At 33.9% G+C, this 17761-nt stretch overlaps 1 protein-coding gene across 1 annotated transcript; it reads right to left on the bottom strand.

Moving 5' to 3' along the window:
* Positions 1 to 290: 290 nt before the first annotated feature.
* Positions 291 to 12276, bottom strand: LOC112524229. Its single transcript, XM_025133963.1, has 9 exons — positions 12169 to 12276; positions 12017 to 12090; positions 10292 to 11481; positions 7167 to 8505; positions 5316 to 5595; positions 4258 to 4365; positions 3903 to 4181; positions 1738 to 1881; positions 291 to 788 (listed from the first exon to the last, which is right to left on the bottom strand). Exons 3-9 carry the CDS (start codon positions 11472 to 11474, stop codon positions 600 to 602), a joined length of 3522 nt encoding a protein of 1173 aa, XP_024989731.1. The 5' UTR covers positions 11475 to 11481; positions 12017 to 12090; positions 12169 to 12276; the 3' UTR covers positions 291 to 599.
* Between the last annotated feature and the right edge of the window lie 5485 nt (positions 12277 to 17761).

Below are 17761 nucleotides of genomic sequence, written 5' to 3'. Positions count from 1 at the left end.
TTTTCATTGTGGACTAAGGCCACTGGAAAGTGAAACACGTACCCTCATTGTTCTTTTACAACATTTTATGGTATCTCGTACATGTACGGGACACATGACACTCGTTTGTATCCCATTAACAAGTAAATTTACAATTGAACCTGCCCACATATATATAAATATATAAGAAGATTAAGAAACAGTGAACAATAGAAGAAAATAAAGATAAAAATTTGTAATGTTGATTTGTTGTAAACAAAACAGCAATGCAACAAAGCCAACCCAAAAACTGGTTAAATGGCAGCTGCTACTTCACAAAACTATTACTACTAAATCACCTAATCAAAGTACCACACTGTCATGTACAACAAAGATTGAAGATTTCCCTTCCACCACAACAAATCAAAACCAAAATCGAATACAAATTCCGTTACGCAAATATATAAATACAGCTTCAGCAGCAACCCACCACAGCGCAGGACATATACCTTTCTTCCTTTCTATGCATTTCGCACACGTGGTATTTCAAGATCCATCATCTTACCTTTTCCTGTGCATTCAGGTACATCCATATGTAAATTAACTTCTTTCAACAAGCACCATTTGCATTGCATTGCACTTCAAGATGAAATTGGTTCATAAGGGTATGATAACCATGGGTGTTTCAACGCTTCTGCAGCTGATGGCCGCATCTTTGGGTTTATTTCAAGCAGATGAGACACAAAATCAATGAATCCTTGATCACCCATTGGTAAACGATGCCTCAATGATGTCTTCTTTGGAATCAGATATTCCAGTCTGTTTGTGTCCTGAAGAGTAGTAATATGCACCGTCATAATAATGTTGGAAAAAGGACCCGATAAAAGTCAAACAGAAAATGCATCAGGGACATATGTGATGGAAATGGGTTAAACAAACAAGAAAAACACAAAAAACAATACTATAATTTTGACATGGAGATACAGCATGATAATACAACAAACTAATTTTCAACATTTATTTTTTTGATAGGAAAAAAAAAACATTTATTATGTATTCAACACCATATAAACTGAACTAACAGCGAGGATTACTCCCGAGTCCCGAATGCAGCTCACACACATAGAACTAATTTGATATCAGAACTCAAATATTTCAGATTTTTATTTCCATTTGGAATCCAAATATCAAATCCAAATTTAAACAACAGCATCAGATTTAATGATGATTCACCAAGGGAGACCCCGAGCCTGCTTATTCCCGACATTTTCTCTGGGATCCTATGATCTAAATTTCTTCTTGCGTTCAATATTTCGGGAACTACTGTTTCCTTTATTACCCTCTTTCTTTCTTTTTCTATAATCAGTTTATCGTTTCTACACCTTTGATTCCACAATAAACCCAACTCTTGTTAAAACTACTGTATGTTGAGTGAATATCTTGCGTGATCTTCATGAGTTCCACGTGAGATCAAAAATAAGGATTCAAGATTCCACTGAAATCACTTTGGGGTTTGTTTTACTTTTTGGGATCTTGGCATTTGTTTGTGACACTCTAAAACCCATATCATAACATTAAGGCTGCAATCAAAGTCCAGATTTAAAGATGACTTTTTTGTTAAAACCTTTTATTTTGGACTTCCTAGTTTTTGTTATTTAGTTAAGACGAAGATAAAGATATGAAGATGAAAAAGATGAAGACCGGTATTTTCATCATTTTACTTTGTTATAAATCACAAGATTACGGAAATGAAAGGCAATGAGAGGAAAATTGTAGTACCTGGTTGCGTTCATAAAGCATGTGGTTTTTGGTGAAGTATTTGTGTGTATCTCGTCCCTTGGCAAGCATATCTTGTTCAATTGGACTTATAATTCCAATCACCCGGGCAAGCAACGTAGCTGGAGAATCATTCTGGAAGAGAACCTACAACACAGGACACTGCATTTTAGATATTGCAGCAGGCATCACATATGTTGATACAACCTTCAGAACACAAATCATATGATCAAACCCTATCATATATATATATATATATATATATATATATATATATCATATTAGATTAGATTCCCCAATAGTAAAACCTGATCACCTTGTAGTAGTTTCATTACACGAGTCATTAAGACAGCATCATCATTACATTAGCTTGCTTAGCTTAATTAGAAATGAACACACTTCAGAACAGATAAACATGATACGATAGCTCATAGACAGATATTTCCAGCATATCCTTCTACTCCAAGTTTAGATTCCGATACCAATTAATAGAAAATATTAGTTTCCAAGAATACAGGTAATACATCCAAAAAGGGATAGACTATGATCTCAAATCCACAAGCCTCATCAAGGTCCCTGATCAAGTCCTCATGAAAAACAACACGAAACAAGATAATTTTATTGGAACAAAATCCCATTGGTGTCATTTAATGTGTGATGTACAATCAAGCATCAAAAGTCTCTTGGGGCCCTAGGTATGCAAGTCATCCAAAAATTGCTTCATAACTAGCAAAAGATTATAAAGGATGCAACATGCAGCTGGTCCTTGTGTTTCCTTAGAACCTATGTGTCAAAAACTCAATGTGAAACATTATTTCCAGGCTCATTGAGCAGCCGCTTCAGGTGTGTATATATTAATAACATAAGAAATGGGAGGCGCACAAAAATTTTAAAGTCTAAAAATGAATAGAATATGAAAGGCAACTAAACAACACCGAGTCTACAAACATGGAAAATCTAGGTAAAGCAACCAAGTTCCAGCCACCGTTGTAAGGATGCAGATACGAGAAAGTGGTTGCATGATATATGGAGACAGAGATTTGGAGATTGTAAAAAATTAAGGAAGCAGGGTGCGTTTTTATATGCTAGACCAATGTAAAAAGAAATTATTCCATGATTCATAATCAAATATGGAAGTTAATTACATGTTAAAACCCAAATTTTATCATGCTTTTACTTTTACTTGGTATGTCAAAAGAGAACTTGTTATGCTGTTCCATTTTTTTCCCATTCGGCCAGCACAAAACTAAGTCTATTTTTTAATTCTAGCCTTCGTTTTTTTGGCAAATTGTAAATCTGTCATCTCTTCTTTTGGTATTTGAAAAACTGAAATAGGTAGATCATAAGGGTTGATCAAACCCTTCTGAAAATGAAGATAATGTTCAATACCTAGAAGCCCAGTTCAAAGTGTGACTAGGTTCCACTGTTACAATTACAGTTTTTACTGTCATCTAAGGCACTTTGCACGTGGGTCTCAGCAAGGCCTAGAAGCATGCCTCATTGAAATGAGGCAACCAAATGGTAAAATCTATATAAAACGAGGTGCATACACAAAGATCCAGTAAATGGATAAAAGGGTAAAAAGAAATATGCACATAACATTGACCTTACAAAGGCATTAATAACATTGTTAAGCATCAACTTTCTATAACATCAGCATCATGCATAAAAAGGGTTGCTCACAATCAATTATAAAATATTATCAATTAACAATTTAACATCATATCAATATCAAAGATAGTTCACCACATATTGCTGGAAGAGGTGTGTTGTTGTGTTAGTTTATGATTTAAGCATTATTAAAGATTGTAAACTGAACTTTCAGTTAACTTCACTGTTGTTAGAGAAAGAACTTTTGAACAATAGAAAGCAAGCTTCGCCAAAAAAAGCACTAGAGTCGCAGACATTAGGGTGTCACTCTCGAAGACAAGAAAAGAGGCACGGAATCCCTGACAAATTGTTTAAGCACAAGCATAGACTTTAGAGTCTGTTTAAATCATCCTCATCAAGTCAACCCCAAAAAATACAAAAGCTAAAAAAATGAAAACCTGCACAAACCCCAACAAAAATAACTAAGCTCAACATAACAATCATAGCTAGATATATTAGAATCATGACTGCATATATATATATATGTATGTATGTATATATGAGATGCAAATACTTACATTTCCAGTACAAAGTTCAGCCAAGATGCAGCCAAGAGACCAAATGTCAATCTTCTTATCATAAGGAAGTCCTAAAATAACCTCTGGTGCACGATAGGACMTGGACTGCACATAAGAGCAAAGATGGTCTGTTTCAAAACAGCTACTTCCAAGATCAATGACCTTCACTTCACATCTACTGTAGCTCTTCACCAAAATATTCTCGGGCTTTAGATCACAATGTATTAGCCCAAGACCATGCAAAAACTGAAGTRCTTCCAAGCACTGGATGGTTATCRACTGCATACAMGAATATGAGAAAAAGGTAAATGCTTGATTCATATTTTCTCCATATGAGCATACAAACACAACAAACCTGCAATCTTGGCATCGTGAAATAAACCTCCCCGCCAGATTCTCTATTGAACTTATGGAATTCATATAAGTTTGCCTTAAGAAGTTCACATACAATTAACAAATGCTCCTGAAAGTACAAAAACAGGGACAATGTTATAGGCGAATTCACATACAAAGAATAAATGTGCTCCAGGTGCGGAGAGAAAATGTATAGAAGCAAAAATCATACGCATCAATAAAGAAAAAAAAAAGCCATTAAGAAAACAAATTAACGATCAAGCCACAGCACATATGTTTTCTCATTCATAAAGAGTTCAAATGAGAACAGGAAAGAAAAGCAACAAAACCTAAGAATTCATTGGTAACTATCTTGTAATCWAGATCATCAAGAGCACTATAAAGTATTACCAGGATAGAATACAGATTAAGATGTAATTACGTTCACATCTCTGTAGTGAAATATAGACTTCTCTCAGATTTGATTGAAAGAAAAACTAACCCACTGTTGGAATTCAGTGTATTTACCATGTTATTTCAGTTTTATTATTTAAAGTTGAACTTTCTCTTTTTTGCCTACAGATTCTCAAACATGCCCCACATGCAGCTATGAATCAACATAAACATGGCATATAAACTTGAAATGAGACAAACAACATTATTTGGAAAATACACTGGAAAATATCAAACATAAATTATATAAGACTGCACTTATACACAAACATTATATTTATTCATCACTAACATTTCAATGTTCCTTTTATTCAAAATAAGATATACTTCTCAACCACAGGATGGTGCAACCTCTTTGGATTGGGCTACTCTTGCGAAGTACTGTACTAAAATCTGGTCAGGTCAATTAGAGTAAAGGGCAAAATAGGACATTGAAGAAAGTAAGCGTGAAACTAGACCACAGTTAGCAAACCAACACCAGAAGGCAATCAACCAACGAATCAGTCGCCCAGTAATAGAAGCAATCACAGAAATATAAAGCAAAAATGAGCCTATGGAAAAAGTAATTCCATACTTGAGAGTACAATCAGCCAACTAGCAAAAGGCAATCCACTAATGATCACTTACTCGGTAATAGAAGTAATCGTACAGTCTGAGAAGATGGTATTTGTCACCAGGATCGTGCTTGTTGACAAACTTTAGAAGCTTTATCTCATCAAGACTCTGGTCAAAAAAGTCTTTATTGTTTTTAATGATTTTCACACACACATCCATGCCGGTGTGAAGGTCATGTGCTTGAATAGCTTTGCTGAATGCAGCAGATCCTAGATACTCAGTCACATGATAGCGACCAGCGATGACGGAATTTAAAACAACATGGAAATTCTTGTCCTCCTCAAAGCCAGTTCTGGGCAACAAATAAATATATTTAGTAACCATATAAGCTCAAATTTCCATGAGGAAAGCAGATGAAAAGAAAACATATCACAATGAAACAAGCAGTCTGCAACTATCAACACTTATCCAAAGACAATCCAAGATACAAATTAGGAAACCTTGTATTAACATGCTTACAAATATTGCTCTAAATGAAGCTTCCAGAAGCAAGTCGATACAAATTTGGTAGGAAAACTGATACCAGCTCCATTGCAAGGGAAGATCAGTTTCTTTGTAACCGTGCAAATTGACTTGGGAAAATGGTTTTGATATTTGAAAGGTAATAAAGTACTAAACAAACTTCTAAGTATGCCAATTATGGGATAATAAAAAAATTGAAAAAATCCAACTAAATTCGAACAAAGAAACAAATATTGTTCTGTGATACAGATGTTCATGTGAGATGCCAATATGGCAAAGCAGATCCTTCCACCATTTTCATCTATAGTATATAATAGAATTATCAAGTCAAACTCATGGACTGCAATGTCTATCCAGTAAAAATGTACAGTCAGCAATATATTTCAACAATTCTCGAACTCTGCTCCAGGTTTGAAAGTGCAAAAATAAAGCCACCTGAAAACAGGATTTATTTATGGCCTTAAAAACAAAGTTGGTCCTAGGTATCAGGAAATCAACTTAATAGAGCAAATATTTTAATATTGGAGAACATAAACCAAACCAAACTAAACGATCTCGGTATATCCCGTTCAGGGTCTGGGGAGGATGAGATATACGCAGACTTGTCCTTAGAGAATAAAGTGCTTGTTTCCGTGAAGACCCCAACTTGTACAAAAGTGTGAACAAAAAGAAAGGTCACATCATAATGTTTGGATTTAACCAATGCATTCCAAAGATCGTAAAAGCAAAGCTAACATACAAAATAAATATGGATGGTTAACCCAATCACAGAGATCATTGCCATGAATAGGCCATTGCACCCATTGTTAATTCCATCCATCCCAATCAAATGGATCCAAGGTTTAGTCCTATTTTTCCTTAGTTTGTGAAGCAATCTCCTACAATAGCATGAAATATTTTCCTATGTGAGAATTGGACGATCCTCCTGTAGCGTTATTTCCCCAATACGACAGACAATCTCCTACAGTATATTCACAAAAACGCCAGTGTTGCTAGAACTAGCTTTAGACCCTGAGTTCCTGCCAAGTTTAAATTTGACGTAGTTCCATTCCAAACATATCTTAGTAAAAGATAAGCTATCACAAACAATATTCACAAGTCAATTTCATAAGCTCATAATATAAGTTCAGTGCTTAGATATATTGCCAGTATATATTTCAGTGGTTAATGATGTCTATGCAAGTTTAATGATCTTATTCCAGTTTCACCAAACATGTTGCAAGTGTTCAAACAATATCCCTGAAAACCTAAGATGGATCTTTTCCAGCCACAACCACAATGGTGGAACAATGCAACAAAGCTGAAAAGTCCTATCCAAATGATTTAGCAAATATAGAGAGGGGAAGACACATAACTGCATTATGGATTCTGCAAACTAAGTAGATGCAATAGAAGGCATGCCTGTTTTTCCTGTGCACGATTTTAAGATTGAAGGTTTCGTATTCTTCCTCCTGAGCCTTTATCTGCTTCACTTGCTCTTGGACAGCAACTGCCTCTTCATCCTCCAGTGACACCCCTGGATCTTCTTCTCTTGGATCAGCAACTTTCTCATCCTCCTCTTTCCTAAGATGGGCCCTTTCAGCAAAATCATAGTTTGAGGGCATTGAAGGGCAATAATTTTCTGAACCTATAACATCAGCATCATCTTCTTCCCTTGAACTTTTACCAGGTGAGGAATCATTGTTTTTCTGTCTCCATGTCGGAAGCGGGTCATCATTTCCCATCAAAGCATGCAAATGGTTATCAGCTCCATCACTTATGATAGTACTGTTGTTGTTAGACCACAAAGATTTACTTGAAACAGTCGACACCTTCCCGTCCCTAGGAGGGGGGAAAGAAAATCCACCATCATTCACATTTTTTGTTATAATGAATTCACTTCCACTATCATGTACAGGCTTAGAATTAGATATGGCTGTTCTCCTTTTCTCTTTCTTGGCCCTGTCAAGATATTTCTTCTCAGGCTCATGAGTTGAAATACCATCTTTATCATGCAAGTACTCTATGTCCCCCTCACTGCTACCTTCAACCAAGCCCTCCCGCATCTCGCTGCCAAAATCAGCAACATCAGTGTTGATTCCCACACCTATTGATCTAACTGAGCCATGTTGATCATCATCCATAGAAAGCTCGGCTATATGGGGCCTTCCACCCTCAGCTAGCACTTTGCCTTCACCAAACATAACAAGCTCATTTGTTGGTGAGACAAAGCCCTGCCACACAGGTTCTACACTCATCAAACTCAACTCCTCTTCGTCCATCAGTTCTCCATCATATTGAACAGTCATATTATGCTCATTGGTCCTCGTATACATGTCTGTTGTTGACAGTCCTATTGGATCATCAGAACGGGTAACTGGATCAACGTTCTTTGAATGAAAATACTGGTCACCGGATAAGTATGAATCTTCTTCTGCAAATGACTGATCGTCGTCTTCAGTTTTGTTTGGAACACTTCCTAGTGGATCTGGACTGTTCCCATGACCTGTTCCCTTTTCATTATCGCTTGGGTAGTCGATTTCATGAGCCAGGAACCATGTCTCATCTTCAATAGGTTGCCTCATATAGCCAACATCATCATCATCATCATATTCATCGGAGTCCCAATACTCATGAGGGTAATCAACAGATCCACTCAACCCATCGCCAATAGTTGCAAAACCAGATACAAGATCGGAAGTATCTTCTGTAATCCCCTGACTTATGGAGCGCCAGCTACCACCTACAGGCCTCTTTAAACCTAAAGCATCAGTGGAATAGTTAGTAATAAACTACCAAGCAAAAAATCACATAAGACTGAACACAAAAAATGGATAGAAAAGGTACTGGGAAGGTGAGGATTAGCAAATTCAGATAATCAAAATGTTAAGAGATTTGAAAAGCTTTAAACAAATTGCACGACCATGGGAACAACTGGTTATGACTAAATGATTTTGAGCATGTCATGATGTAATGCAAAAATGTACGAGGGTTTATGTTCTTAGCCAGTTCCATGTAGCCCATAATATTTTTCATCTTTGCACTTATATATGCAAAACATGAGGCATGTACATGGATGCTTAATTTCTTTTAGCAATTTGCACAAATGGTCTTGCTTCACTCACACTTTTGGTCCTCTACTTGAAAACACCAACAATTTTGGCCACAATACATTTAAATTGCTGGTTTTAGTCTTTCCTCTCTTTCTTTCAACAGATTTTAGACTGTATCATCATCATGTGAACCAAAATATAGTACATAATTGCTTAATGAAGTTTTGTGGTTCTGCCTATAGGATACATAATTCGATGATAACCTTACACATTAGAGTGCTTGCAAACTAACTTCATCTATTTGCAGCAAAAAAAGAGCAATTTAAATGATAATTCCTTGTCAACTTGTCAAAGTTTGCCACCACAAAGACCCAAGTACGAATATATAGAACCAGATATTCATGAGTTGTGTATTGATGAAAAGCACACACCATGATACTTCCTATTAGAATCAATATCATATTTGTTTCTTCATATCAAGCAATCTCAAGTAAGACTTCCATATATTGAGGTAATTAAGATCATCATTTCAGATCCCCCTCTCCTAACGATGACATCTTATGGATAAAGATGTATGCGTGGATTACTCTGTCCTGACAAATTCTGTTGATGTATTTTAAGATTGTGGACATCAAAAGTCGAAAAATACTTCAAACTTGTTGGGATTGACCAGAACCTGGACTGAATTTGTAACCAAAACACACTACAACCACCAACCATTAATACCACCACATATCTACATTTACATTTTGTAAGGTTAACAGAAAAAATTTAAAACAACTTAACAAGCTTAAAATTTATTACAATAATATCCACTGTAAAAGTGATTGTGAACAGAATTACACAGCAAATTAACTTTACTTGTATCCAGATCGACGCATGGCATGATTACTAATATTCAGTCTTAACTTTAATCGATAACAGGGCATACTTCTCCTGAATGGTAAATAACTCTTCACAGAAGAAAGTCAGAGGTGCTTGTGCAAAATAACTGAATGGTAGCTGGATATACAAGTCAACTTATTGATTCATAAACCATAAGAAATGTGATACAAAAAGAATATGAGTCTTAAAAAGTTGACAATGGCTATACCACAGTTACGGCACAAACAAACAAACAGAGCAAAAGCTGTGAGATATGTGCATGAATTAACACGTGTAACTGAGTCAATACTTTCTAAAGTTAATAAAAAGAAATAGTTATGAATCAATTAACCCTGGATTCTGGAATAAAGTTTGCATAAGAAGTGGGTAAAATCCAAAAAACTCTAAGAGAGCAATTCCTTTCTGATGCAAATATAATGCTTTATTAATGAAAAAAAGAGTTAAAAAGTTGGATAAACAGATCATGTTATATAGAAAAAGGTGGTGCAACGAAAATAATGCACTCCTGATGCCCGATGCATATAGGTTTCAACGTTGATACAAGTCAGCATGTAAAATGCCAACCAATAGTTCAAATTTGAGATAAATGAATGCATAATTCAACTGTACCTGAAGAGCTTATTTCTTGACCAATAGGAACATCCAGAAACGATCCTATAAGATAAGCATTGTCAGCACTAATAATTTGTCCCGTCCCATCATGTTCGTGCTTCTCATCCCAAGTCATACTTGACAGTTTGTCAGCTGACTTGAGTTTAACAGGTGGCAATCTAGGTAGTTCTTCCTTCTGATTCTCCGAGGCAACTGGAAGACCTAAGCCACCAAAAGCTTGTGGCTCGTTGCTTCCCTGAGTTTTTGCAAAGTACAAAGCCCTCCCAACCTCATTTTCTTGCTCTTTAATTGCTGCCCTGATGTTGTCAGCTTTTCGCTTTCCATCTTCTTTCTGACCAACACCAAAGCTTGTACTATAACTGGTTGATGCATCTCCTTCCGGGAATGGGAATAATGTTTTAATAGAACAATCTTTCCATGTGATGTTATCATTTCCTGACCATGGATTATCTACAAAATCATCTTTTGACACAGCAGCCTTATTCGAATGTTGACGATTAAGTTCCTTAGGCTCAACGAGTTTATCCATGCTCTGCTGCTTTGGCACCAAATTCACTTTACTAGTACTTACAGGCCCAAGCCACAACACTTCCCCGTTCCCAGAAGAATCTGTTTCTTCTCCCACTTTTCTATGGGTTCTTTCAGTATCAGCAGCCTCAGATGGATGAATCTTTGACTGAGATGAAATTTGATACTCCTTCACATCATCTGTTCTGATACCATCACCGTCCTGGCAATGATCAACAGACCCATTATTTGGATCGAACCTCCATGTATACAAATCAAGCAGATTGTCATCTGAACCATTAGAGAACATAAAATTCTTATTCCTTGCTCCAACCAGCTCACTATTTTGCTCTCCGTCAAAGGAATCAATTTCCCATTTATTATCAGACCTATTCCTTCCAGTCCCACATTCTATCTCTTTCACAATATGCTCCTCCTTTGAAACCTCATCACTTGTTGGAAAACTCCTTCCTTGGTTGCCAGCTGCTCCAGGTTTTGCCATATTCTCCTTTTCTAATAACTCCCCTCCCAAGTCCTCTTCAAGGTTAAGACCTTGCATAAACCCGTTCAAATCAGGACGGTTATCGATCTCGCTTCGCAATGCTGCCTCGGCCCTAGCAAAATTATTCCTCCTGAGAAATTCAAGTATGACATCGACCCTCGAGTCTTCCATATTCGAACTGCAACAGCAAGGTAATAAAACACTTATACTACAAGAATGGAGTTCCTAATACTCCATAAAAAAAATTCAAAAAACAAGACACAAGAATCAGCAACTTTTTTGGCTTAATCAAATCCAGTTCAGCTCAAATACAAATTTCAATAAATGATAACTCCCAATTTCAAAACGCCCAATTCGTTTCATATCAGAGCTACACTTAAGATTTGGATTTGAAAGGTACTTTTCAACTCCAAAATATAATTGAACTCCAAAATTTAATTGAACTTCAAAATTTTCAAAAAACTGCTAACTGCATATGACAGTGTCAAATTCGCAATTAATCTCGATCAACTTTTACATTTGAAAACTACCAGGTCTGAAATAGCAAGAAAAAAAAAAGTCCCCCTTTTTAACAGCAAAAGTCAATTGATCTTCTATAAAACGACTCGATTTCAAAAATCCCATATTGCCGTGCAATTTAGGTGCTCTTAATGATATAAACAGGCATAAAACAAGAATATGTAATACAAACAGTAAAGAACAAGAAGTCTTACCTAAATCCTCATAAATTATATGCCGAATCGTACGTTTCGGGTGCGGATCTTCTTCTCGGTAACCCTAACAAAATCTTTTTAATTTGTCGTCAGATTTAAACCTATTTATGTTTGAATTGAAGGCGTGAATGGAGAAGTGAAAGGATAAATACAGAGAGAAATGGTGGAGAGGATGAAGATTGAGAGCTGTAAGTATTGAGTTTCGCGTATCGCCAATGGCGAAGGGGGAGAGGGGAGAGGGGAGATGCCCTAGGCAGAGTTGAAGCATTTACTCCATAAGCGACCTCTTTGTTTTTTCTTTATTTTTTGGAATATTCCCACACGCCTGAGGGGCTAAATTCATGTTGCTCATTAAGTACATCATAACCGTATATACTTCTCTTTAATTCTCTTATTATTACATATGAATTCAAATTCAAATAGCATGCCCATACATACATATATATATACATACATATATATATACATACATATATATATATATATACATATATATATATATATCTTTTACCCTAAAGAGGGATCTTGATTTACCCCGAACCCGTATGGCTGTCTGGTTCGCCTGTCGTCGATGAACCATGCCTAAACATGGGAACCGGAGGCAAGAATGAGGCGGCGACCTTGTTCCCAATCTTCGTCCTTGATTTAGATCTTCACCCCGTCTCGACTGTAGAATATGATCACATCTCCATCTCTACCCCAACAGGGAATTGGGGGGTTTTCTTTTACATTTATGTGATGTATTTTAAATCAAATGTGTTAAATACCGCACTCGATCCAATATGTTTAAAAGTGTTCCAATGGGTTACGAAACAGGGCCTTCAAATTTTATGGGACCCAAATATATGTGTTCTCACTTTTATCCAATTATATATGTTTCAAAACTAGATGAAACATATATAATTCTATAAAAACCAAAAAAAATCCTACTCATATAAATTAAATTTTGACAACCATCAATTGACGTAATTTGACAATGTTAAACACGTAAAAAAATGGAATTTAGATTCAGTTATCGTAATAAACAGTGTTTTTACACTTACAAACCAAACAAAATGTTTTATTGGTAGCAGAAACAATAAAAACCATATGGAAGAAAAAGAAACAATCAAATTGATGCATTTTCAAGAACAATATTATACAGTGAAAATACACACTTTAAACACAAGTTGTATATGAGGGTTCCTATTGATGTCATTTTCATGTGCAAATCTACATCAACATTGCAATTGGCACAAAACGTCAATTTGTTGTTGGTTATAAACTTTGAAACAAAGAAACTGTGACTATCATCTGCAAGTGTTTCTGTATTTGAAAACTATTGACGGGTTTATATAATAAAGAAGACATGCTTACATTATTAAAGCAAGTTGGATCCCGTGTGCGGAAGTAGATAGATATGTAAACAAGCACAATACTTGATTTTAACATTTCTAACCACCCTCAAGTTGAAACAATTGGATAAAAACGTCATTGTATATTCACAGTTTTGTAATTATATATTTAAACCAAAAGATCCATCACACACACATGCATATATATATACTAGAAGGGTACTTGCACATTGCAGCGAGATACATAATGATTTGAATGTTTTCATTTTGTTTTTTATTTATTTCAGTCGATGTTATAATACATGTTTATGTGGTTTTGAAAAACGATAATGTTTTTAAGTTTTGAATAAAATATAAATATGAAAATATCATAAAAAATATGAAAAAAAAATATTAATAGCAGTACCAAACTAACTATTTAAAAATTTCTCGTTTTTTTTTTTTTTTGTATTTCTTTAATTTATTTTTGGTTTAATTATATAGTTTTTATAAAGATAATAATTAAACATTATGTTAGATTTCAGTAATTATCTTAATTATATTTTAGATTTTATATATTTAAAATGAATGTTTATCATGTATTTGATTATGTTTATTTGCAGTTAGTTACACGAATTTAAAAACGGAGTTTTAATAAATTGTATTTATGCAAATTTACTTGTATCTTGAATTTCAAGTAATATGCATCAATAAACAGTACTTCATGCATAAATAAATGGTTTTTAAGAGTTTTTGTCAAATGTTTTATAATATAGTACTAGTTGTGTACCCGTGCAATGTGGCGGAGAGCCGTGAATTTTAACGATTTTGAAGTTTCACTAGTTTTATTAGAGAAGATTTAACGATGATATAAATTACACTTGGCCTTTACGTATTAGTATAATTTGAATAAATAAGAGTTATGATTCCAATAATAGTTTATCGATGAAAAAAATTGTATGACAGTTTAAAATCCAATATATTTAAAATCCAACATATTTAAACGACTCCACAAATGTATTCGATTTACACCAAGAGCAAATAATCAAGAGAAGATAGAGCGAGACCGAGAGTTCTAGAGCAATTAAATGAGAGATGGATGAGATGACTTTTAATAACTCATGATGAATATCAAATTGAATCTCACATTGGGGGATGAGGAGAAGACATAGATGTATGAAAAGATGAAGGCATTAGTGAAATGTGTCAAAACTATCTTGGAAACATGAAAAGAAAAAGTAATAATGTGTATTGGTAACTTGTACTATATGTTATTTTAATGTAGATTAAGAAATTTTAAGACTAAATGCATAAAATAGTAGTACTTAATGCATTATGAGTTGTTTTTAAGTCTTTATGCATTAAAAATTGTTTTTAAAACTTTTGAAAAATATGGTTTATAAGATAGTATAGATATAGATTTTTGTAGGGAAAACTTAAAAGTCATTTTGTGTTTTAGATTTTTTTAGGGAAAGCTTAAAAGACAAGTACTTTTGTGTTTTAAAAACAAGTACTTTGTGTTTTAGGTTTTGTATTTTTTTTTTAAACTATAAGACTTTAAGACATTTATCAAATTTGATTAATAAGATAGTATAGATATAGATAAATATATATTAAAAATCATGTTAATCTATTAAATCATACTAGAAGGGTACTCGTGCAATGCATCAAGACACATATTGATTTCAATGTTTCGTTTTATTCCCTTGTTATGTCGATATAATACGGTTTTATGTGGTTTTGATAAATGCTAATGTTTTTATTTTTGAATAAAATATAAATTTAAAATAGTATAAAATTTTTAAAAAAATATATCGATATCAATATCAAATTAATCTTTCTAAAAGTTCTTGTATTTGGTGTAATTTCCTTACAAAGTGTGACACCCCAAAATGAGGTAAATAAATAAATTAGAAAACAAAAAGAATAAAGAAAATAAAATAAAATGAGTTTTATTTTATTGGAAAAAAAAATATAAATATATTTGAAAATTGGATTAAAAATGAAGGACCAATGTCATATTATGGGTGAAATGTGTAAAGATGTCAAAAGTAATGGAGCCAGGGGACCGAATGCATTTTTATAATAGTTAAGGGTTGGGTCAGATGTTAACAGGTCCAAACCAAAAGGACCTGTTTTGTAAATATACATCAGATCTGCAAATTCAAAAACGCGAAAACGACCTCTCCTTTAAAGCTTTATATAAATTTTAATTTTCAACTATTAAGACAAAAAAAGAACAGATATATGTAGCCAACACTTTTCTCTACACTTTTGCTTCAAGAAAACTGAACTTTCGTTGAGTTTCGAAAGAGAAATCGAAGGTTGAAGTTCGGGTTCGAAAAGCTCAATTTATTGATGATTGGAGGTAAAATACTCAACCAAATTTCGAGTTCTTTATATGGATGACTTCGTTTTTAGATCCTCTATAAAACCATAGTAGCCTTATCTCTCAGATTTTAGTTTTGAATGTTCGATTTTTAGTTTTTTACTGATTTTCGAGTGGTTTGAAGACCTTAACTTTAAACTAGCGTATGAGACTCAATATTTGATGGTTTTCGTTGATTTTTATTTCTATGGTTGAGGAAAATCATTTTCTAGAGATTTTGCAAAAAAGAATTATCGAAAACGATGAAAAAACGAGGCCAAACGGCCTATTTTCCCGGCTGCCGGCGTGACCAACAATGGTTGTTGTTTGGTCGATGGTTGTGGTTGTTGGGCTACGTTTTTTTTTTGGGCTTTCTCTTTTAATTTATTAATGTTGGGCCAAAGCTAGCAAGTTGGACTACATTTTAGGCTACATATTGTTGTAAGAAAAGAAGTCCATATTCTTTTTGGAGGCTTAATTTTAGTACTCAAGTTATAAGATTTTGTTAATTTATCCAAGTTAATAAATTTCAGATTTAGTTAATTAGTTTATATTAACTAATTAATTTAATTTCTAATTAGTTAATATATAAAATTGAATTAGTATTTAATTAACATATTAATTAATTTATTTTTTGAATATTAATATTAGTTAATTATTTATTTTCTAAGAATGATGATTATATAAATCGGTAAATTTTTTTAACGATTTGAGCGCCGTAATTTGAGTAAAGTAATTATTGTGACGTTTTAATTTAGAGAGATGAGATTATAAGATATTAAAATGTTTTTGGGATGCCATCGAGGTTTTAGATTTGGGGCTTGACTAAAGTTAGTCGGGGTTGACCGAGTTGACCAAGGGTTGACTTTTAGCATATTTGATCCATGTGGATTTCAATGATGGGTCAAATAGAGTTGTTTGAGACATATTAATATGCTCAGATACGAAGTTTGACTTTAGGTTGGGTCAGAATGACAATAGTTGATTTTTGTTGACTTCTTGAGAAATTAAGACGTTAATAAGATGTTATGGTATGAAATGTGTAGGCATCTGGTCAAGATGTATCGATAGTCAATCTATACGCAATCAGGTGAGTCTTCATGAGACTTACAATGGAATGCATACCTATGTATAAATTTATTTTGGAGCATTATATGATAACGTGTACATATGCAAGATGATTCAGTTTGCATACATGATATATTTTATATGTATGTTATTTTATGATTAGTTGCATGTTATGTGTCTATTTTGTTTTCAAATAACTCTAGCATGTTATTTCATTTGAAAGTTTTATGATCAGTTTTAGCGGGTAAGCATTTGACCAAGAAGTCACATGACAAGTGGCACAACCTCGTAATGAGTGTCTAGACAGGTGCAGATCGGACAATTCAGGGAATGCAAGTGACTAAATGACTCATACCCGACAGACAAATTATGAGATATCTTTTATTTTAGTGTAGCATGTTTTTCAGAAAATGCATACTATTTGGTACAAAGTTTACACGTTGATATGTATGATGTGAAATGATCTTTACTCACACAAACCATTAACTCACTGAGCTTTATAAGCTGACTATAGTATGCATCTCAGGGACAGAAGGTTTCAGGTTGGACAAAGAAAAAGAAGGGCATACATAGAGGCTTGTCTAGTCCATTTAAGTTCAATATTTAGGTGCAATCGTCTATGATATATAAATTTGTAAAGCAACCCGGTATGGGTCGGACTGACATTAAGTTATATATTTATTATTTTAAAGTCTTCTGCTGTGAACGGTCTAAAGTTTTAATTTAGCCATTATTTTTGGAGTGCTTTTGGAGAATCTGTTTTAGATTACGTAACATTTCTCATGGTTAAAATGAGGGCGTTACATAAAGTACTGTTTATTAATGCATATTACTTAAAAATCAAGATTACAAGTAGATTTGCGTAAGTACAACTTACTAAAGCTCCATATCTAAATTTGTGTAACTAATTGCAGATAAACATAATCATATACATGATAAACATCTCATTTTAAATATAAAAAAATCTAAAATATAATAATACTTAATTATTATCCT

The sequence above is a fragment of the Cynara cardunculus genome (genome assembly GCF_001531365.2).
Source record: "Cynara cardunculus var. scolymus isolate 2C chromosome LG 13, CcrdV1, whole genome shotgun sequence".
NCBI lineage: Eukaryota > Viridiplantae > Streptophyta > Magnoliopsida > Asterales > Asteraceae > Cynara > Cynara cardunculus.
The sequence above is the reverse complement of the archived record's forward strand: the minus strand, read 5'-3'. Positions and strand labels throughout refer to the sequence as shown.